The 24,119-nt window shown below is 24.3% G+C and overlaps 3 protein-coding genes and 1 long non-coding RNA gene across 5 annotated transcripts; 2 read left to right on the top strand and 2 right to left on the bottom strand.

Moving 5' to 3' along the window:
* Nucleotides 1-1,287: 1,287 nt before the first annotated feature.
* Nucleotides 1,288-2,172, bottom strand: LOC112600283 (dynein light chain roadblock-type 2-like). Its single transcript, XM_025347471.1, has 2 exons — nt 1,867-2,172; nt 1,288-1,621 (listed from the first exon to the last, which is right to left on the bottom strand). The coding sequence occupies exons 1-2, from the start codon at nt 1,955-1,957 to the stop codon at nt 1,410-1,412; spliced, it is 303 nt and encodes a 100-aa protein (XP_025203256.1). The 5' UTR covers nt 1,958-2,172; the 3' UTR covers nt 1,288-1,409.
* Nucleotides 2,173-5,595: 3,423 nt separating this feature from the next.
* Nucleotides 5,596-7,689, bottom strand: LOC112600261 (dynein light chain roadblock-type 2-like). The gene is made up of 4 exons (XM_025347445.1): nt 7,529-7,689; nt 7,303-7,392; nt 7,017-7,184; nt 5,596-5,722 (listed from the first exon to the last, which is right to left on the bottom strand). Exons 2-4 carry the CDS (start codon nt 7,382-7,384, stop codon nt 5,670-5,672), a joined length of 303 nt encoding a protein of 100 aa, XP_025203230.1. The 5' UTR covers nt 7,385-7,392; nt 7,529-7,689; the 3' UTR covers nt 5,596-5,669.
* Nucleotides 7,690-7,821: 132 nt separating this feature from the next.
* Nucleotides 7,822-10,427, top strand: LOC112600259. Of its 2 annotated transcripts, none has more exons than XR_003114992.1 (3): nt 7,822-8,046; nt 8,138-8,309; nt 9,630-10,427. It is a non-coding gene; the product is annotated as an uncharacterized LOC112600259 (long non-coding RNA). The 2 variants fall into 2 exon arrangements; XR_003114993.1 differs by lacking the exon at nt 9,630-10,427 and adding an exon at nt 9,060-9,098.
* A 2,731-nt stretch (nt 10,428-13,158) lies between these two features.
* On the top strand, nt 13,159-16,475 carry LOC112600282. The gene is made up of 2 exons (XM_025347470.1): nt 13,159-13,395; nt 15,177-16,475. The coding sequence occupies exons 1-2, from the start codon at nt 13,310-13,312 to the stop codon at nt 16,339-16,341; spliced, it is 1,251 nt and encodes a 416-aa protein (XP_025203255.1). The 5' UTR covers nt 13,159-13,309; the 3' UTR covers nt 16,342-16,475.
* Nucleotides 16,476-24,119: the final 7,644 nt, after the last annotated feature.

Here is a 24,119-nt window from a genome sequence, read left to right as displayed (position 1 = left end):
ATTTGTCTCAAACGCATAGTCAACCTATTCGAATTCTAAACTGTTAATACAAACAAAAATCTAAATCTATATTATACATATAAGTAATGAAATATGAATATACTACACGTATTATAGCCAATTATATTGTTCTAAATACAGGTAAATTAATATTCATATCATCTGTGTTGTTGCCTATTACTTTCTATAACAACGTATCATTATTAGATTATAGGTAGGTATGTACTATTGTAGGTACATATTATATTATGTTCTCTATATAAATAATATTATTGTGCACATCATTATTTAAACCTAAGGTGGTATATAATATTTGTAAATTAAAATGCAATTTGTACCTGTCTGGGTCATATATTATTCTTAAATAATAATAAACCACCAGAAGCAATGGCAGATCAGTATATATGTATATCTATCTATTATTATCCATTGACGATTGACTCGGCTATGTAGTATTTTGTATTTAATTTTGTTTTGCATTTATCGTATGTATCGTATCTACTATCTAATATCTATATAAGCCATAACACAACACGCATGCAATGCAAATATTAATGAACAAAGTATTAAGAGTAGGTCAGTATACGTATTATATGATACATACTCAAAAGTGGAAAAGTGTTGGTACTAATGACAAAATAATATATGACAAACTGGTTTTATAAGAATAAAGAACGAAAAAAAATTAATGTCACTAAGATTAATAGAAAATAAAACCATGTTGTAAATAAGCCATTAGTTAATTACGTATTAAACAATTGTTCATGCAATCATAAAAAACTAATACTTTAACATTATTACGTATACCTATTTTAAGGCCGAATAAGTACAATATAACTAATTTATAAAACAAAATTCCATTTTTATTTTAGTCAAATTAATCTATAATCGCATTATAAAGAGTTAACTATGCTTTTCATAATAGATTTATGATTTTGTTTCTGAAGAACGATCATTATAAAATCTTTACCTGAAAAAAAATATTTTAACATTTTAACTCTTTTATTTAATTGATAGTTAATTAATAGTGTTTTATTATATGATTTATATATGTATATCTAGAACCTATTTGTTAATAATTATTACTAGCTACTTACTTATTAATTTATATAATACACAAAAAGATGGTGTAAGATAATATTATATATTGTATATTTGTATAACATGTATTTTACAACATACATACATTATTTAATAATTATAGTAAAATATAATTTCATTTCATTAAGAATAAGTTAGTTTAGTAACTAAAGCAATAATACACGCGTTATAATCAAATAACAAATGTTAGGTAATTTATTTTAAAAATTAACGTTATTCTTAAATGTATACGGTGATGATGAAGATAATAAGAAAAAAAATATATGTGTATAAGGTAACGCATGACATGTATACATTTCAAAATATATTCAAAATATTATTTGTCTAAAAAAAATGTTTAAATGAAATTTACCAGGTGCTACCAGTACCTCTCGCCTTTTAGAACCCATTCGTAAAACCGTTAACTCGTTAGTCGGATCCAAGTTTCTGACAAACCCCTTTGCGTTGTCAGCCAACTTCGACATCATTTCAGCATTGTTAACAGACGATCTCATGTCTAGAGTTGAAGTTATGAGATCACCTAAAAAATTATAATCTGTGTCAAATATATAGGCGTGTACACTAGGAGTTTTACCCCCCCAAAAAAAAATGTGTACATGCTTCCGAAATATAGGACATATTCATATAGATCATAAATTAATGACGAAAGATTGATTGTCAAAAGCACTAATTATTAGGAGTCGTGTGTATGAATAAGTTAATAAGCTTGTTGTGATCCCAATTATTACTAACAACTATAATAAGGCACTACTAAAAAATACACACCATTATTGTTTACGACAATGACACCATCAACTCCGTTATGAGATTGGATACGTTTCACAGTTTCTTCAAATTCATGGTGAATATCATTCATTTTCTAGCTCAAATTTTTAAAATTAGACAATAAGCTATACTTATAATTTAATAAGTATGATTATCTATCGTTCAAATAGACCGAAAATATTAGTCAAATTATACAAGTTGTGTCTATGACTACACATATTGCATATCTACGCTAAACATCATAATACATTATTATTTTTATCGTAATTTTTAAGGAGTTATGCATAGGCAATTATTTTTATTCAAATGCGCACGACTTATTAAACATTTTATAAATTTTTAAATACAAAATAATTTTCAAATTTTCGTAATTTTGAAAAACTATATTATCCAAGTTCTAACTTAAAATGCTTATAAAAAACATCGTGCCTATGCAACTTTTATTATTTTTAAATAACTGCAATTACAACATAAATAAATTTAATAATCGACCATTTTAACCAAATAATTTTTTTTATCAATATGCATCGAAACTTGTGAAAAAAAATAAATAAAAAATGTCACATGCTTATAAATAGTTCAAAAAGAGTCAAAATATTTTAAATCATATCATATTGAGAAAAATTTATTAAAAATGTAGTAACAATTTCAAGTACCTACTTATGTTTATTTTATTTTTAATTACATCGAAATAAGATAATCAATTTTGTCGAAAACTCGATTTACCTAATTTCCTCAGTAACTTAGAAAAATGCTAATGAGAAAAACATTTGATCTCCTAAATAGACGCATATAAACTCCGCCACGAGCACTTTTTTTAGTGAGAACTTCGTCAGAAAATAAAACAAGAAACGGTATAAAATGAATACAAAGGAATTGGAAGGCATGAAATAATGTGAGTATCACTTGATGGATTTTTCAAGGTAGATAATAATATATTGCTTCGACCCCAACAGTTCTAATAAATTCATTGCACTTTTTGATATTGCGCCTTAACTTGAACGTCATCAAACGCTATCAACGTATTTAATGTGGGAAAGCTTTAATACTGGCGGAGTTTCCATCAGACACTTTCATAACCTTTTTATCTAATTGGTATAAGGTATTTTGGAAGTGTTTACAATGTTAATGGCCCCTCCTAAATACTAAAAACTTTATAGATTTACTTAATTAATAGAAAAAAAAAATCGTAAGTGTAAAATCGAAGCATTTTTTTTTTTATTATTATTACAAGGAATTATTATGTAAAAATAATCATAATTTTAAAATCCATAATATGTCATATTTATCGTTCTGAATAGAATTAAAAAAAATTTAAATAGTAAAATTAAAATGTCTATAATAGGTGTAACGTGGCTGGGGAACCTAGTTACTATATTAGTTATCCAGGGAAGGTTTTCTGGTCCTTATGGATAAATTTTCCGTAGCTGGGGGGTTAGAACACGGTATGTGGGATCTTATCAATAAATAAAACACGTTTGGTTTATAAATCTCTGTTCAAAATATATTTTTGGTTTGTACTTAACAAAATGTAGATGGTGGTAAACAATCCCGGTGTTGGTGAGTTCATGTTTTTTGGTGAGTTCGTGTTTATTGCTGGTCAGTCTCGAACTGCTCTTTCGATAAACGGTGCGTATTGGCCACAGGCCTCACAATCATTAACAATGTTTATCTCAGCATAAATATCCCACTATTGCCTACTACGGAATTGACACATACATAGGTTAAAGGTTTAAAATTTGTCTAAATATTTTTGAAAATGTCATTGTGTATAGAAAATATAATTTAAGTAATAGTGGAATGTATCAAGATTCAATGAATTGTATTTGTTGAATAATAACAAAATAAAAATTGTATTTTATATAAGTCATTGGTGGAGAATAATTTGAATTTCAACAATTCATAAAAATGTATGTGGTTTCATGTTTTAAATATTTTAATTACATTATAAAAAATTTATAATAAATCTTGAATAACATTTTTTTGAAGCCTTGTGTTAAATTAAAATTTATTTAAATTTAAGTAACGAAATAATTTACATATTTTATGGATTTTACAAAAATTGAACTTTAAACACTTATAAAAAATGCGAAAAAATTTCAATTACCTACTTAAAGTCAAAATATAATAAATAACCATTAACCAAATAGGTATTTGCTATTCAATTATATTGTTTTTGTTTACAAATTGTTCAACCATTATTAAAATTTACAATATAAAAGATCTAGATAACATACTAAAATGACAAATAAAATTATAGTTATTTATAACTTTATGAATAATGATGACATGATATAAAAAATATTAATTAATCATAAGTTTGTATACTGATCTTGATTTCTATTTAATTTATTAATATACCAAGTTTATCTATAAAAACACCTTAGAAAATGAATAAATAAAATTACTATACAATTAACCTTTTTATTTACCTTACAAATTGTACTTAACAAGTTAAGTAATTTATTTATAAACAAATAAACAAGTTTTAAATTAAATTTATTTTAATCATATAATTTTAACTATAATTTAATATTAATTTCAATTTTTTAGAAATTATTATTACTATAAATGCAAGTTTTAATTTAAAGAACTTAATTGGTTGTAACTAAAATATTTAAATAGTTTATAAATAACACCTTAGTCCATACTTTTCAGTATACCATTACTAGTTGTAGTATGTTTTATTTATTAAAATTGAAAAGTTTGAATATATATTATTATAGGTATAGACAATTAAAGGAGTAGATTTGCTTAAGTTTTTATGTGTATTATTGTACTAGACAACTATAAACAATGGTTAAAAACATTTACATACAACAAAATGACTGTTTTAGTACCAAAATAAAATAATGTATTATTTTAGTTTTATTTTTTTACTATAATTTTGATTATATCTTAATAATTACTTCAAATACTATAAAAGTATCTAATGGTCATGATCAGCGGTTATTAACCTTTTGTAGATCATGGACCCCTGATCAAAGATTATTAGAAATCACAGACCTTTTTACAAATTTTTTTTTTTTCAAATACCTTACTTTTACAATACGTCACATATTGACTTATGTTATGTGTAACCTAACCTAGCCGCGGATCACAACAGGTTAAAAACTGCTGGTCTAGATTCTCTATCAAAGTATCCACCTATATTTAATTCACAGCTAAAATATCCAAATAAGACCACCACAAAATAAAATAAATGTATGGATAACATGATACCAAAAATAAACAAACATATTCTTAATAATAAAGAATATTTTTAATGCTTTTAAATGTTTTTAATTTAACAAAACATGAAAAAAAGACACAACATCCTTGTGTTCATGTTTTCTACTGCGCTGAGCTTAGAAGACATAATACCAGCATATATTATCTCTGATTTAAAAAGGTACAACATAACAAATTATTGGATAAATAGAACCAATTTTATGATTTTAGAGTGAGGATAACATATTGGCTATTATTAAAATGAGAGGAAAGTGTACTATCCATATATTTAAGAAACTTAGTATACTTAAGTATGAGTCAAATATTCGCAACTATGTTGAAAATTGAAAAATAAACTGATGCATAACAATCAAAATGGAGAACATCTAAAAACAAATTGATAGTTTGTAGAGAAAAAATAATATAAAAAGCTTATGTATGTGTTATATAAAATTATAAAAATCAATATTAGGTATATACAATATTATTTGTAATTAACTAATAAATATTTACAAATCAATATTTTTGAATGTTATTTAGAATTAAATTTAAGTGCAATTTATGATTTGTTTTATTGTAAAAAAATTGTTCTCTTAAGACTGTGCTTCTGTTGGATTTTGAATTACAATCATTATGAAATCTTTATCTGAAACAAAAATTTACAAATCATTAAATACTAGTTTATATAATTAAAAACATGAAATTGTTAAAATATTTATATAGTGTATTACAATATTTTTTATCAATGCAAATAATATTATTTTACATGCAAACTAAAATAATTAACTTAAAAAGTTTTATACAGTGTTAAAAATTAATTTTATTAATTCAAAATCATGTTAACAATTTAATAAGTACTTGATTAAAACTATATAATTGTGTGTGTTTTACTGTAAATTGCAATCGACTGGTAGGTTAAGGGCATCAACAGTATTTGAATTCAGGAGAAATATAAAAGCACTGAGTCCCTCTCCTTATGTAAATACTCAGGTAATTATTTTTATAATACATGAGGTGATTTTTACTAGGAATTATTAATAATATAACATTTAGATTTCTGGGTTTGTTAATAAATAATTTTCATTACTTGGAGAGTATTTATAGTAAGTTTCATACAGATCACATGAAAATTCAATGTTTTATTAACAATTCAAAATTGTTAATTTACATTCGAGCAAAATATTTCATATAATATAAGATATTATTACAATAAGAAAATTCCAAAAAGACTTCCAGGCACATGGAAGTAAACTTCCAAGATCAAAAAAAATATGGTGAATCCATTAAAATGGTTTGATTGATCTAAGAAAATTGAGGTAATGGTAAATTTATATGAACATTCAATAAACGTGCTAATATACAATAGCTATAGTTCAAATACCTCATTACTAGGGACTATAACTAATATACCATCTAGACACCTGGGTTTGTTAATAAATGTTCTTCATTACTTGGAGAGTATTTATAGTAAGTTTCATACAGATCACATGAAAATTCAATGTTTTATTAACAATTCAAAATTGTTAATTTACATTCGAGCAAAATATTTCATATAATATAAGATATTATTACAATAAGAAAATTCCAAAAATAATAATGATTGTAATAATTCTTATGTTATTTTATACTTCTATGAATGTTCTATAGTCTATGTTCTATAGTTCTATACAATTTATAAAAACATAAATTTATTACAATCTCTATTATTAAAAATACTTCTCGCGATCCCCCAAAAATTGACTCGCGACCCAGTTTGAGAATTGCTGATATATACCATTAAAACACAAATAGGATGTAGTATTACTGTTTTATCTTTATCATTAAATATTTTAGGATGAATAATTACTTTGTAAAATAATGGTTTTTGTATTTTTAATAAAATATGAAAACCTATATGAAATTATTTATCTAATAGAACAAATTTATTTGATGAAATTTACCTGGTGCCACCATTATCTCGTGTTTTTTAGTACGCATCCTTAAGAACATCAAATCGTTAGACGGGTCCAAATCCCTAACAACACTTCTAGCTTTATCAGCCAACTGCTGTATCAATCCAGCATACTGAACTGAAGTTGAATTATCTAAAGTCGATTTAATAGGAATACCTAAAAAAATTATGATAAATATAAAATGTTTAAAGAAACATATATAATTTAATATACTACTAAATAAATACAAATATAATACTAATAATAGGCATAGAAAAAATTAATGAATACGAACCTTCGTTATTTACTACAATTGTACCGATTACACCACGGTGAGATTGAATGCGTTTTAAAGTATCTTCGACTTCGCTGGCCATTTTTATTTCTGAAACAAACTTATTTAGTTATTGATCAAACTAAAAAAAAAAAACCGGAAAAACTATTAACGCTTTAAACCTAGAGTATTATAAAATTAATTATCTATTAAAATAATAAATAAAAACTGCTTATTTGTTACATACAGAATAGATAATTCCAATGAGTATTTAAGTAGATTAATAAAATATCGTAACGCCAATTTTCTAAATGTATAATGCTACTAATGCTAGCATAATATTATGATAATAGTTTCATTTATAAAAGGAGTTTTTAGGATATTGGTTGAATTGTTAATCAGTCAATAGTCCGACATCACTTTTTAGACGTCTAAATACTGATAATAATTATTATCAATAATATATTGTATCAGCTGTATATTGTTATCTCAGAGTTTTGATACCACATATCTTTTGATAACACGTAATGGTTTGTTTTTTTCCCCTTTCCTTAAGGGGCATTTTAAGATAGATATAAAAAATTCGATTTCAGTATTAAACTACCAACTATACAAGTAGATCATAATGGGTGCATTCGTCATGCACGCTTCAGTTTTATTAACTTTTAGTGATTACTGCTACGCTCAAAATTTAAACTACGCTAAAGACATTAAATTTTCGTTTATGAGTGTTTGCTGTTTAGGCATTAATGCTGGATCCAATAGGTAAACTTCAAGATAAACACCAACATTGATTGTGTGGTCGTTTCAATGTTATCTGTTATATCAAAGCGTTTTTAATTTCTAAAATTTTAAGATAGATAAACTAGCATTTATGGGCAACAAATTGGATATATCATATTTTTCTCCTCAAGGAAAGAACCTGACAAAGACAGCTGTTTCCATGACTAGCTAATAAGATGGAGGTACTTTGCAGACACAATTAAGTTGTCTGAATTAAAAAAGATGTAGTTTAAATCACAATTTAAGTAAGATTTTCATTATGTAATTAAATAAATCATATAATCCTGGTTTTAATAAAATGTTCATTAATTTACTAATGTTTCTTAACCTGTCATTGATGACGCTATGAGCATTTTGCTCACACAGTTGGTATTTTTAGAACTACTGATTTAAATTTCATTCGAATTTGACAATATTAAATAAATGCTTCATTGAGTTATTCACGAAAATAATTACAGAAAAACATTAAATTTAAAAAATAAACTAACAAAGTTATTGAAGTCCAATGTTACCATATAGGTTAGCATTGTGCTCGCATGCCACTGATTGCCTTACTAAATTATCTTGTTATTTTATTATTATCTCATTATATTATTTTATTATTATGCTTTAGCAATTCAATATTGATATTAATACCACGGTATATAAATTTGTAAGCTCACATGTGTGTTTTAATAGGTGAGCATTTCGTTCACATGTGTATTTTATTGGGTGAGCATTTCGCTCACACATCACCAGCAATGTTGTAAGAATAATGTCACCAACGATAGTTTAAATAAATAATTTATGTTAATTTAAATATCTATGAACTATATAGCTAATATACAAATTATTTATCACCTTTATTATAAGTTACAAATAACATAATCAATGTACAGTGAAAAACATATAATATTATAGTTATTATTATTTTGTTAACTTATTAATATCGCTATATTTGTTACTAGAATATTTTGATTTATTGTTTAATACTAATTAATTAAAATTAATTTCAGATGGTGCTTACTTTCCTATTAAATTAAATTATGAAGCTAATGATTGACAGAGGAGTAATTTTTAATCAGACTTATGTCTATGGTAATTTAAATAAATGTTGATAATTTTATTAATATATATATATAATACTGATCATTTTATTTTACTGATATAAGCTAACAGTATATTATTATTTTAAATTTATGTATATTATCATATGGCATAAGTTTGAACAATTTTTATTATCTTATATTTATTAACTTTTTATGTATACATTAACATTTAATAATATGTTATACAGATAATAATTTCAATCAAGATTATAAAAAATATAATTATATTTTAAACATTCTTATAACTTTGATTAAATGATTTTCCAAGTATTCAGTTAATTACTAAAGTAACAATTAATTTTTTTATAATTAAACATTTATGAATTGTTTATTATCACATATAAATTACAAATAACATTATCAATGTACAATCCAAACATGTATAATAATGTTATTATCATTATTACTTTGTTTCCTTAATAATTGTATTAAATTTACTATAAATATAACTAATTTTAATAATTAAAAATATTTCAGATGCTCTCTACCTAGCTACACAATTTAAAAATGGAGCTTGTGATGGCTGATATTCTCAAAATGTACATAAAATATATACATAATTAGTTAAATTAAAATAACCAATCAATTTAATGTGGTCATATTTTTATGTATATTTATGTTTTATTTAATTGATATAAAATATTGTTGGCTATACAATAAAACTTTGTAAATCACAATATAGTGAAACTTTCATATCATAATGAATTAATTTTTAACAAAATATTTTTGATAACTATGACTTTCATTGTTAACTACACAAAGATTTATCTCCTTATAATTAATCTAATACTTTTATATAATGAATAAATTATTTGATGACAAATTTGTTTTTTTGTAATATGTCAAAATTATCAAACGTTAAAAATAAAATGTAAATTCTAGTGAATATGAAGATCCATGTAGAAGAACAATCAAAACTTTTAGAAGAGATTAAATGCTTCCTTTGTAGTAAGAAATTGTTATTTGTTATTGTTAAGACAATCAGTCAACAATATTTTTATAAAATATACTATTTATATACACTTAAAATGATATTATTATTATATTTAATAATTTTAATAATATGTTAAACAATAAGTTATTTAGCGTGTTTAGAGCATAATAGAGTTGATTGGACTGGTAAATTTGTCATCTCAATGTACATTAGTTTAAATATCACAATATGTTTCTCTGACATTTATTCATGGTATTTTTATTTCTCATTTTTTTGTTAATTTGCTTGTTATGTTCATATTTTATTAAATCTTCGAGCAGAATTTATTGATTACTTTATAATTCTCACCAAATCCCTACCCACACATCCAATTCATTATTTAAAAACCTAAACATTATTTAAAATACTAACCCACAGAAAAACACTCGTAAACAATATACCTCACCACAACAAATTTTCCAAACATTTATAATTTTATTACATTTATTTATTTCAATAATAGTCACTGTTTAATGTTTACAAATATCTTGATGGTATGTTTGCATATATTTATAAAATATTAAAAATTATTTTAATTCTTACAAAATTATATTTATAATAAAAGATTAAAATGTTAATACATAAATATAAAAACATTTTGAGATATTTTGTGACATTAATTTATCAGTTAAAATAAAGTTTACTCAACATTAGGTTAAATGTTCTGTTTACTTAGGTAATACGTAACTGGTAACTGCTTAAATCCTTAGTAACTATTGTATCTAGGTTTACATTCCATGCTAGGATTTTCAGAGTTTTATAGGTAACATTCCATGTAGATTTTGCAAGTCTAATAAAACTGAATGCTATCATCAGTTAGAAAAAAATTAATGACAATCTAAGGAATGAAGTTAACTACTCTGATGATATTGCGTTTAATAACATAACCCTCATTGGAATATAATAGCTTTGCATTTGTAATAAAATAAACTTATTTCATGTAACAAAAAATTATGCTGTTGATATTACGCATGATATCTTAGAGCGTATTTGCAAATACGATATTAGTATGATGTTAAAAACTATGATTTATGACTTGAATTATTTTACTATTGACATCCTCAATGATAGAATAGAATCATTTAACTATGGACCTATTAAAATTTATAATAGACCTCCACTTTTATCAAGCCAATCATTACCTACCTAAAACATAGTATAATAAAGATGTCTACTTCTGAAATGTAATGCTTCACAAAAAATTTAGCATTAATTATTAGTTCCCTTTCATTCGAAATATTGGTATTTATATGTTACTTTAAAACATATCATAGATATTATCTTTGGAAAATACCTTCAAGTAGAAGACATTAAACTTTGTAAAGTCTTAATAAAAGAGCACCACGAATAATATATTAAATTATTTAACACCCATCTCAAACCCAAATTTCATCATATGATATATTATCCTTTTATTATAGAACAGTGTGGACCATTGTCATTACTTTGATTGATGCAATTTTAATCAAAATATAAACAGTTAAAAGAAACTTCTAAATCAATTACATCTCGTAAGAATTCTCCTTATACTTTAGCTTTGAAACACCAACTTAGTTTGGCATACAGAGTTTTGTCATCAAATAATAATATTGATATGCAGTTTGGTCATCAAATACCTCTTGGAAACATCAAGACTTGAGTTTTTATGTTCTCCTTTTGAATTTTTAGAAGATGCAATATTTGTTTCATGGAACCGCTTAAAAGAGTAATAATATGTCTGTTCTTATTAGTTTCAGTAATAATCCAAATATATTACCAGAATTTAGCTAATATTATCTATATTTATTCAAACCGATAATATACCATTTTTTATTTGTAAGATTTTTGAAAATAAATATTTTTATGAAAATTTCCAAGCATATAATGTGAAATTAACTAAACTGCATTTTTTTCAAAATTTGCTTACCTCAGCCAGTGTTCAAAGTTTTTTTTTTTTTTTTTATTAATATTTTCAATCAGCTGTATTCAATGTGATACAATAAGTAAATATGTTGTCTTATTTACCTACTATATTATAGGCGTGGTGACATAATAGAAAGAGACATCCATTGACACTAAAGTGTTCAAAGTTAAAAGAAAATAGTAATCATTAATAAGTGTTTACGTTCATATTTTTTTTCACCTATATTTGTACCATACTTTTTAGTAGTCTGCTATTGCATTTGGTGTAAAAATTATTAAAGTATCTATCTACAATTAAGTAAGACAAAATTTCATACATAACAACGAAGTACCTACTAACAAAGTATAACAAAATCTGCACCAACACGGTTAAAGCAGAATAGTGGAAAACTCCATAAAAGTACAATAAGAATTAAGCCAATAAGCCGAATAATGATCTGAATATCTGAGCATATGCATCAATAATCTATCATTCCATCGATTTTAAGTACCTATATCCACTAACTTAGATGTGGACGCATGAGTACATTACATGACAAAATATTATTATTTATTACAATTAAAGTGGTAAGTAGGTCACTATAGATTCTATACAGTACTATAGTAGAAGTGTAGAAGAAGTAGAAGAGGTTCACCCAAAGACCAATTATTATTGTAATCTATTCTGTGTAAAGAGTAAAGATATAAAAATAATAGTTATAATTATGTCATTTATTGTGCATCTTGGACTGAGATAAATATTATATTTTACAGTCCATTTTATGTACATAGATCAATAAGCCTTTATATATATATATATAACAACAGTATTATAATTTATAATAATAACATGTCAATAATTGTGTTGTTGGAATGTGTAACTAAGGTCTGAGTTAATGTCAAACTATTATAACATTACGTTAGCGATATCGTAGAATAATGAATATAAAAATATTAAAAATTAATAATCGTGATATGGAACAATGGAACACGCACACACACTTGTGTTAGAAGTTAGAACTAAAGAATACGGCCAAAATTCCTTTATTAACTATCGCGAGAAAACAATGTGAAGGATGAACATTTTTCCATGAGTTTTTTTACGTACTAAAATAATTTACGATTGGTGAATGATAACTGATAAGATTAATCGGCACTCTCACGGACACACGGTCTATACACATTACACGGTTCTAAGTTCTAACATTCTACAGCGAACAATTGCGACTATTGCGAGTCTAACCACATTATTCTTAAAATCTAGACAAAGTAATTCAACATCGCTGTTTGACGAAATTACAAGATGAATAATTCAAGTGATCTGAAAGCGTGGAGTGACGTGGAAACAGTGGATACCATTTCTCTTTCATCTTTGAGTATAAATTCTTGGTAAATAGTGTTCATGAATAAGCTTTTAATTATAATATTTATACCTCTGCTGTATATTGCTAATTTAGTTATAAAGATTTTATTGTTTTAATATTGAAGTAACATATTTTAAACCTATCAAATTCAGTTTAAAGATTTGAGTATCAATGTAAATGAATCAACATATATTCATGCTCAGATCAAGTCTTTGTCTTGTTATCACATCGAGTGCTTTGATGTTATACAGTACAAAATATCCATTATTCAATTATAACATGTAGGCCGTAGATTTATCCATACTAAATATCTCACTTTGAATTACTAAATACTACTCTCAAAAGGAAGTTAATGCACTGTTTATTTAGTTTCTCTGATCAGTCATTTGATCCGTGCACAACATAGTAAATTTGTGTTTAGCAAAATCAATATTTTATTGTTAGTTATAGCGTTAAAATAAAACAATCTATTATAAAACTGAGTTAAAAATATTATTTGTGTTCTTACTTTAATTTTTTATGATATTTCAATTTTTATGCAAGTTATAAGTATATAAAATGTTAAAACTTAAAAATGCTCATATTATGAGAAAATATTGCTATGAAATTAAAATATCATAAAAATACAATGTAACAAATATTGTTGAATAATGTTCTTTATAAAGCTGTAAAATAGATAAGTTTACTATGATGCTAAATCTAAAAATACATTGTTAGATTCTGCCAAACAAAAATTTACCATATCAAATGTGGGTCAGAGAAAGACAACAGATAGTGCTCTGACATCCTCATAACTATTATGGTTTTTTTTTTTTTTACTTTCATACAAACTTATTTTAAAATAAAATTCTTTTATATAAGTTTTTCTTCAATGATTCTATGGATTCCAACTTTAGGTTCAGCCAAATTTTCAAACAATAACAAAATCTAAATATCTTCATAAAATTATTGAAGCTCTGTTTTACGTCTTAAACTACACTCTGTTCAAAGACATTGTAATGGTTTAAAACAGTGGTTTTCAACCTTATGAATAATGCGACTCACTTCATCTCTTACAAAATGTTTATATTATATGAAGCATGAAGCATATTTTATATATAATATATTTATACATATGTATATTAATTACAGTCTACTTTATTAAAGTGTTAATTATTATAATATAAATTAATACAATGAAATAAAAGTTCGATCAATGAGATATTATATGCTTGATATGTGGTGCAGAAGTATTTCATTCAAGGACAAACTAACTCATAGTTCTTTTTCTACAGATTGAAGTTGTTCTCTTTTTTTAAATTTTTATTGTTGTGATTGCTGAGAAGAATCCTTATTCCCACAGATATAATGTAGAGAATTGTAATAAAATTGTTATTACATTTATAAGTAATTCAGGAAGTTCTACTTGAGTGTATATCGTAGCATATTTCAAGGGCACTTGTATACTGGTCTATAATATAGCTAAAATTTTCTAAAATTATCCATTCCAACTTTCACAGCCATCTCAGTCCTAATACCTTTGACCCATCTACTTGTATTATCTCAAGTAATCTAGAAAAATAACTTAAATATAAATGGTGCACATAAGTCTCATCAACCAGAATGACTTTTAACCATTTACTATAACTTTTGTTTTGAGTAAAAATTTAATTTCAGATTGTAAAATGCATTTATAATTATAATAAAGATAAAAGTTTCATATTAAAGTTAATATAGTTTAGTATTTTAACTAAACATTTTTTTTTTAAAGAAATGAATTAGTGATAACTTATTATTTTTTACATCTTAAATTTTATTTTGTTATAGTGTTAATAATCCTGAACAAGTCAATCAAGTAGAAAATAATAATCCGGTTTATCTTCCGCCTGAATTGATGGAAAAAATTATCTGTTATTTAGACGGCAGGACATTGCTTAAATTCAAAGAGTTGTCAAATACATGTAATGATATTACTAACAATGCACTCCGTTATAATAAAATATGGAGAAGAATTTGCATGGAAGAATTACCTCAGAAATATTTAATTGATCTGGTAACTAAACAAGTTCCCAAGTATATTCCATTAAATTTGATTTCAGAATTTCATTATGAGCATATTTATAAAAATTGGCTTGAATGGCAAACTCCTGTTTTTAAATTATCTAAAATAGGACAACACCATTTCTTGGGTCTTGATGGAGTGGTTAAAATTATTTGTCATAAACATGATGTTATGATTGTATTTTCAAATTTTATGTATTTATTTTCACTTACAAAAGATCAGATGACAGGAAGCTATTTCATTAGAAATAGTGATTCAGAACTATGCAAACATAATTCCATAGTAGTATTAAATCCTAGACCTCAAACAAATGAAGATACTGGAGAAGATAATGTTTTCATCGATTGCGACATAAAATATTCAAATGTATGCCCGTTACATAACACAGTAAGGAAAATACACGATGGAAATAGAAGAGAACATTACACTGGAAAACTTATTGATGTATACATGAACCTTTATACTAATATATGTTGTTGGGTCCGAGAAACTTGGTATGAATGGCATTCACATTCTGAGCCAAAGAATGTTATTAATGGCCATTTATGCCCACATTTGAGTTATCTTTTATATACTTCAATAATTCATGGGCTGATAATTAGTCGGAATCGGACTAATAGCATTTTAATTCATGGTATTTTTAAAGATTCATGCATAATGGTTAATCCATGGTTGAAGACTAAATATTCTGGAGCTACTGCGGTATACATGCATACTAACATTTTGTTTATTGGAACTCTAAATGGTTACTTATTGGCGTATCGTTTGCACTCTATGGATGATTTAATTAATCTTAAAGATAAAAATATGATGTTCGAAATGAAAATGGATATTGGCCAAATAATTATGTTAGACATAATGGATTTTGAAGATGTTAAAGCCATCATAGTTGCATCTACCTTAAGTGTTGTTTGGATTAAAATTGATTAGATTCTAAATTATTTTTAGAGACTGCATGTTTATTACAAAGAGAAATTAAGACTTCAATTCTACTCTTGAAATCAAAATTTTTCAGATTTATGATAACAATTTTATTTTTTTTATACTAAATAACTTTTTATTCATTGCAAATCATTTAAATTAATTAATATGTTATATTTTAGATATATTTGTAGATTCTTAATTTTAAAATTTTTAGTTTATGTCTCTACAAATATTTATAACTATAAATTAACTAAAAACTAATTATCAAATTTTATTTAAATTAAGTTTTTTTGTGGATGGGCAGTTTTTAAGGTATTAATATTTAAGATTTATATAAAAAAAAAATAACTATATTTTATAATGGGATAATTTTTTGGTTTGTATTTAATATTTTGTAAGTTTTTTTAATATTAGTAATTAAAGCGTAATACAATATTATTTCTTCTACAAAAAAAAAAACTGTTTATAATTTTTTTTTTCCAAGTATAAAAATATTTATACTTGGAATAATAATTAAAAGTAATGTATCGTTGTATCAATACATGTAATGTTTATCTTCATATATATTTATAAAACTATACCCGAGTAGCAAATTCAGTTCACATTGTGTACTCAGCTTTCAGTAAAAGATCGTTAAAAGTATAATGCAAATTATCTTCACTACACAGTGCAGAAGGTTGATTTGAATACCAAACTTTTATACAGAGAACACCATGCATCATCCGTGTAAGCGTCAGTATAGACACGGTGCTACTGCAAACATTTTAACTGTGTGTTAATGATGCAGTAGTCGGTTCAATAACAGAACCACAGCAATTTTATCAGACCGTGTATCATTAGTAAAGCAGTATATTTACTAATTGTACCACGGTGTAAAATATTACAGAGCTCCAATTGCTCAACGGTTTGGAACATAACCATGCTTAGGTATATATACTATATACAAAATATAATTTTATTACATCATTATTAAAATTAATATATCGTTAAAAATAAACTAATATATCAATAAAATACCAATTCATATTATGTTTGAGTAATTATTTTATTAGCATATATATATAAAATATTAAAAAAATAATAACTTAAAACTTAAAAAAAAATTTATTATCAATTTTATATCATCATTTTGCATGTCTTAAGTAATTTACTGCTACTTTATGAAATGTTTCATCTGACATCATTTTTATTAAACCAGATAAACCTTCTAGAAAAATAAATAAAAATAATTAATATAATTTTTAAAACAATTAACTATTTTTTTTTTTTCAGAAAAAAAGTTAAATACTATATATGTATTTAAAAACTTTTATTAACAGTTCAATCAATATGAAAAATTTAAACGTAATATTTTTAAAATCAATTGTAAAACAAAACCCTATGTAGTATTTATTTATGGTTTTGATTGAAGCATTAATACTATATTTTATAGGTATATTTGCTTGGATTTTTTTTTTATAAATTCATTCTACTTAAATATTAAGAATTTAAGTTTTTATTTATTATGTATTACATTGTTTAACTTCAGTATAATATTTTTTTTTCTCCGATACCTATAATGGCATAATAAATTGAAAAAACATACATCTATCGTACCACTTATTTCTACACTTACCATATTTAATGTACTGAACGTTTTCTGAAATTTTAAAATCAGATATTAAATATGAGAAGTAGATTTCTTGTCCATATTTTTTTGAAATCGAAGTACAGAAATATTTTTATTTTAGCCAGCTATAAAATTTTCTTCTAATAAAAAATCATCTGAAATTATAGCTGATGCAGTTAAAAAATTAAACATTGTTATTTGTACTTTGTTCAAAGGCACCAACGATTAAATTTTCATTATGATCAGGAAACTCTCCTAAATGAAATACAAAATGCAATATTAATTCAAGATCTATAAATGAGTCAGTAGAGATAATAAGTTTTTGTCTAGGGAAATTAATCAAATTAAATTTTAAAATACTAAATAAATATTTAATGAATAAATAAAGAGCAAATGGTTCCTTTAACATGACTTAATGGCCTATGATTAATTCATTAAATTTTGTTAAACCATTAAATTAATTAATTTTTCATGCAACTTGGCATACATTTATTATTTTAGTTACAGTACTGTGTAACTAATGTAATAGATTTTTTTGTTTTTTTTTTTTAAAAAAAAGAATTGTCATTACATTTTTGTGCTATAACTTAAATATGTTTAAATTAAATTTTAAACTTAGCATTTCAAAATACAAAATTTTATATTAAATGATATTTTTGTTTTGACTAAAGTGAGAAAAAATATTATTATCTAGTGTTATATTATTTATTTTAAATTATGTAATAGTAGACACTACACTTGTGGTTGATGGCATATTTTCTTGAAGAGTTTCATTATTTTCTATATCAGGTTTAGTATATGTTAAGCCATCATATGGATTATCTACATCATTGTATTGGATTTCCAATACTGGTGGTTCTGGAAGTTGAACGGTTGGAGTCAAATTTGTATACACTTTTTCATCTTGTATAATTTTTCTTTTATTTTGTTTTTGGGTTCCACAAATTCAAACTCTTATATTTTTTTGGCAATTATTTTCCCTCTGGAACAACCAGTCAACTGTCCGCTTCATATTATGTCATCACTTGTCTTTTGAACCTGACTAAGCTTTTGCAACTCCTTTTGCTTGTATTTTATCGGCTAAAATTAGTGTTGGTAACTTATTATCAATAAATAAAAATAAATAATAATTACAAATAGCAAAAATAGTCTAAAAGTCCCTGCAACTTTTTGTATATTGTAAAATATTTCATCTCTTATCATTTGGGACATAACTTTCAATAATAATTTTTGTTATTTGTATAAGATTGAAGTGTATTTTTGTATTATCATACTTAGTTAATGGAAACCAGTACCACTATCTCCAAGCAAAGACAACCATTAAAATGGCATTTGTTGAATCTCCTGAGTGACCAAGTATAAAACAACAAACCAAGATCTAGAACCAATATAATTATGAATTTAGTTATAATGATTAATTTGTTTCTATTACATTTACATATATGTATACATTTAAAATATATTAATACATTATATACACATGCATAATAAATTTAAAAAAATAGTAATAACTCATGTTTTGTTATTTAGAATCTAGTATATAATTGACTTACCATTGTTATTAATGAAATTCTAAAAATTAGAATACTATTAAGAATAAATAAATAACTTTACAGAGTAGGAAATGATTTTAGATATTAAATAATAAAATAATAATAACAATTAATGATATAATAATATTAATAATTTATAATATAATAATATTAGTAATAATTAAACAAATCTTGAGGGACATATTGTCTTAACTCGTTTAATTTCACCAGTTCAAAACATTTAAAGTTATTTAGTTACCCCAATTAATAAACAATGCATATAATCAAATGGTATCTCAGAAACTAAATCGAAGTTGAGGATATCTGAATGAATTGTTTTATCCAAATGGAAGTTTAAATCTGAATAAGATATAAGTAATTCATGAGGTCATAAAGTTGAACATAAATTAGAAAAATAAACTTGATTATTTCTATACTAACCAACAGTATAACAATGATTATAAAAATGTTTATCTGTATGTCCTTTTATGTTTAGTGCAAGACTTTGTCGGTGTGCCACATATTGGAACTTCCAGTTGAACTTAAATATTAATGTTATAAACAATGCTAGCCTTATAAAAAAACTTAATTCATTAACTAAATCTGACAAAAATGTGTTACTTTATTGTGACTTAAGTTGCTTCAATTATAAACATCTTGACTTACTTAAATTAAAAAATAACCCAGACAAAGCTATAACTGGCTAGGAAGATTTTTAGATAAAGAGAGAATATCAATAATTCCTACCACCAAAAACAAAATAAATATAAAAGCTAAATTATCATTTACTTTAAACAATTGTTCTATTTCAGCTCCAAGACCAAAATGATGATATATAGACCTCCACTAATTAGTAATTTCTTTCGCCAAAGTTGTGGTAGGTGTTTGGAGTAATGTATGAAAATATTTAGGTAAACTTTTAAATTGAGAAAATAGTGATATACTTTTTAAATCTTATTATGGCCAACAGCCCACTTAGGACCAATTCAAGTCCAACATTACTGCCACTTTCAACAAACTCAGAAGTAGATTAATATTCATGTCAGTAAAATTGTCATTATTATCAGTATTAAGAATTTTAAATTCATTGAAATGAAATAATTCTACAGTTATGCATTTCTACATTAGGATTGGATAAAGTATTTAATGGTAGAGATGGATTGGCAATATTTGACGATGATGTAAATAGAGAAGAAACTTCAGCTGCAGCTCTTTTTCTTCTTTGGTAATACATTCTTTTACTTGAGTGGATATTAGGCCTAAAGTAAATTCAATACAGTGTATAATAATTTAAATAATTTAAACTATATATTACTTGATTACATAAAACACATTAATGATCAATACCTCTACCTATTAATGTAGTAGTTCTTAACCTTTTTTGTATGATAAATTGATAACACTCTAATTTAGATCCATAAAAATGGCGACACACTCAGGCCCAGACTGAAAGGATACTGGCCAATACTAATTCAAGCAGCCCATAGATCCAATATAAAAAAGACTTTTTGCTCATTAATTGTCTAAAATAATTTGTGTCATTGAATATTAGTACTTCACGTGACTTATTTGGACTTACTTGGTGACATACCACGGTATTAATGAGTAGGTATAATAGAACAATATCTACATTTATTAATGTCTTAAAAAATAATGATTAAAAACTAAAAAACTATAGTACCACTTAGTACTCGTATATTATATCAATAGCATAACTTAAGCTAAGACTTAGGTACCTAACTAATATACTACAATATATACATAATTATGTGTACTACATACCAACTATCTAATAAAAGAATTAAATTGTATTCAAGTAAAAACAAAAATATTTACTTTCATTACTTTTTATTTTTTTATTTTTTTTTTTTTTGTTACTAAAGAAAGTAAATTAGAGCAAAAAACGATAGGTAATGTTTTAATCATACAATGTCAAAGATTAAATTATTTAAGAGCTTTTTAATAAACATAAAAACCATGTATACCTAATTATTTTAAACATTCATTTTATTAGATCTTATTCTTATGTACCTACTAGCTATTACCTATATATAGTAGTTCCTTACAATGGTAGGTAGCATACAGCAGTAAAGAATACCTAGTAATGTTAGGTAATAATTTAATTGTTATAAATAAATCAAACAAATATTCAATTTTTCTTTTTGACAGCTATCTCTGTAATAATAATAACCTAAGCTATAGGCTATAATATACTTATATATAAATGTCTATAGTCTGACAGGTATACTGAATACTGATAAGCAGTATTAGGGAGTAACTATTATTTTAAGTTACTATTTCCATTATCCTGTAGCAAAATAACTTTTTTAGTAATTTGATGGTTAATTAATTACATTTATTTCAAGTAATTTAGATTTTTTTCATTGTGAAATTCATAGTTACCTAATTGTTACTTTTTCTCGTTTAACACATTTAAACAAGCACTTGTTTCAGAAACAAACAATGTTAGTTTATATAGTATTATTAACTAATTATTTCCAATTGCAAAATTTAAACTAAGCTAAAACACTACAATTATAATATTATATTTTAAGTACATGATATTATTGTATAAACAAAATTTTGTTTATTGTTTACACATATATACCTACATTTTTATTCACTATTTTATATTTCTTATTTAATTTATTCATTCTTTAAGTAGCTTTACAATAAATATCAAATACTGTTTAATTTATATTTATTAACATAATAAATTATACTGCAAATATATGCTTACATTATTAGATGAAATCACCGACTCTCATTTATTAATACTGCATTATACAAATGCAAGTATTGAAATGAATAAACATTTTTAATGATAACATATCGCATGATTATAGTTTAATACGGTATAGGAGACAGGAGTCATCAATGTAATAATTTTTAAACGTTGAACAACAGGATCACTGTAATAAAATACACATTTGTTTGATAATATAACCGTGCTTCTTTACATCCAAGCACCTAATATAAATCCAAATATAGGTTTAATATAATAAACACATTGTAGTTTTTACTGAACAATATTATCCTGTCACATGTATTTTGAACCTAAACAAATTATTTTTGTCCCCTTGCACTATGTTAGCATGGTTCTTCAACAGTCTACATCACAAATTTGCTACTTAAGTATAAGCAATAATATTATTAAATATTAATATCTTGTGAATTACAATATCTTATGATTGATTTAAACAGTAAGTATTATGCATATGATAACATTAAAAAACTTATAGAACTTATGATAATTTAAAGATGTTATTCCTTTTAAAGATTACTAATATTTAGTCAAATTTATTATAATAAACAAATAAAACTATTAAATAAGGTTTAATGTAGTTATAAACATAATATTGAGGATATATATAGTTTAATTAGAAATAAAACATTTTTTATTGAAATAACAAAAAAAATTATAACTTGTTATTTCTTTTTAAGTATTATACAAATAATATATTTCTAAATGTTAAATTACACTAAATGCTTTTATTGAATTTATATTCATTTTATTTGCTTTGATAAATTTATATTTATTAAAAATAATAATAGATTTTTACTTTTTTTAAATAAAATAAAATAATATGTAAATATAAATAAGGTTGATAATTTTAAATGGAAAGTATTATATTTATAATTTTTCTTTATATATTACTTTTAATTAATTTATAACTCACATTAATTATAGTATAATAATAACATATTATATTGATGACACTATTGTGAATTTGATCAGTTTTTGGAATACAGCATACAGCTAAAATGATTGCATTTTAAATTTGTATATTTGGTAACATAAAGTTTAGTTATACGAAAATAATTGTTATTTGTTAACTTTATATTGTGAATTGAAATACAAATAATACAATATTCTTTCATCTTTGTATTAATTCTGCTGACTGCTATCAAGTAAAATATTTTGTATGTTGTGTTATGGCTTATTATCATTACTTTTAGCTGATTATGCTATCGGTGTTAATTATCTCATTATTTTACTATTTGTTGTATTTTGCGTAGTTTGTATTTGTTCGTACTCTTTGATATACTTTTAACTTTTAAGCCGATCTCATTTACCTTTGTGTCACTCGGCAGCCGGCAATCGGTTTCTCACTTTCTCATTAATTTCTTTGTTTACCATGTCTGTGCCGCGTCATTGCGTCAAAAGACGTTTATGGCGCAGACATCTTGATTTCTGTTTCAAAATTTTTATTGTTCTTAGTCACTATCTTTTAAATGACATTCAGCTGTTCTGTAATAGTGTGAAGATTGTCCGGTTATATGAGTTAAATATATTATAGCCATTATAGGTATTTACCTACTAGTTACTACCCATGTATCTACTTAGAAGTTATACATAACGAAAATGTATATTAGATACCTATAAAATACATGAATTGATCGGAAAGCGAGAAAATACAATCCTTTTTTTTTTAAATAATATTTTATCATAGCAATTCTAATCATATATTTAAAAGACATTAAGTTCTTAAGTTACGCACATTTTTTTTTTACATTTTTGCATTCCTCTTTTAGGTAGAATTTTTCTTCCATTTTAAGCAACGATAATTATTATAGCATCCGTTTAAATGCTTTATTTATTTAATTAATTTATTTTTCATTACACAATAATATTTAAAGAT

This window comes from Melanaphis sacchari, unplaced genomic scaffold (genome assembly GCF_002803265.2).
Source record: "Melanaphis sacchari strain LSU unplaced genomic scaffold, SCAv2.0 Contig62_pilon_pilon, whole genome shotgun sequence".
Classification (NCBI taxonomy): domain Eukaryota; kingdom Metazoa; phylum Arthropoda; class Insecta; order Hemiptera; family Aphididae; genus Melanaphis; species Melanaphis sacchari.
The sequence above is the reverse complement of the archived record's forward strand: the minus strand, read 5'-3'. Positions and strand labels throughout refer to the sequence as shown.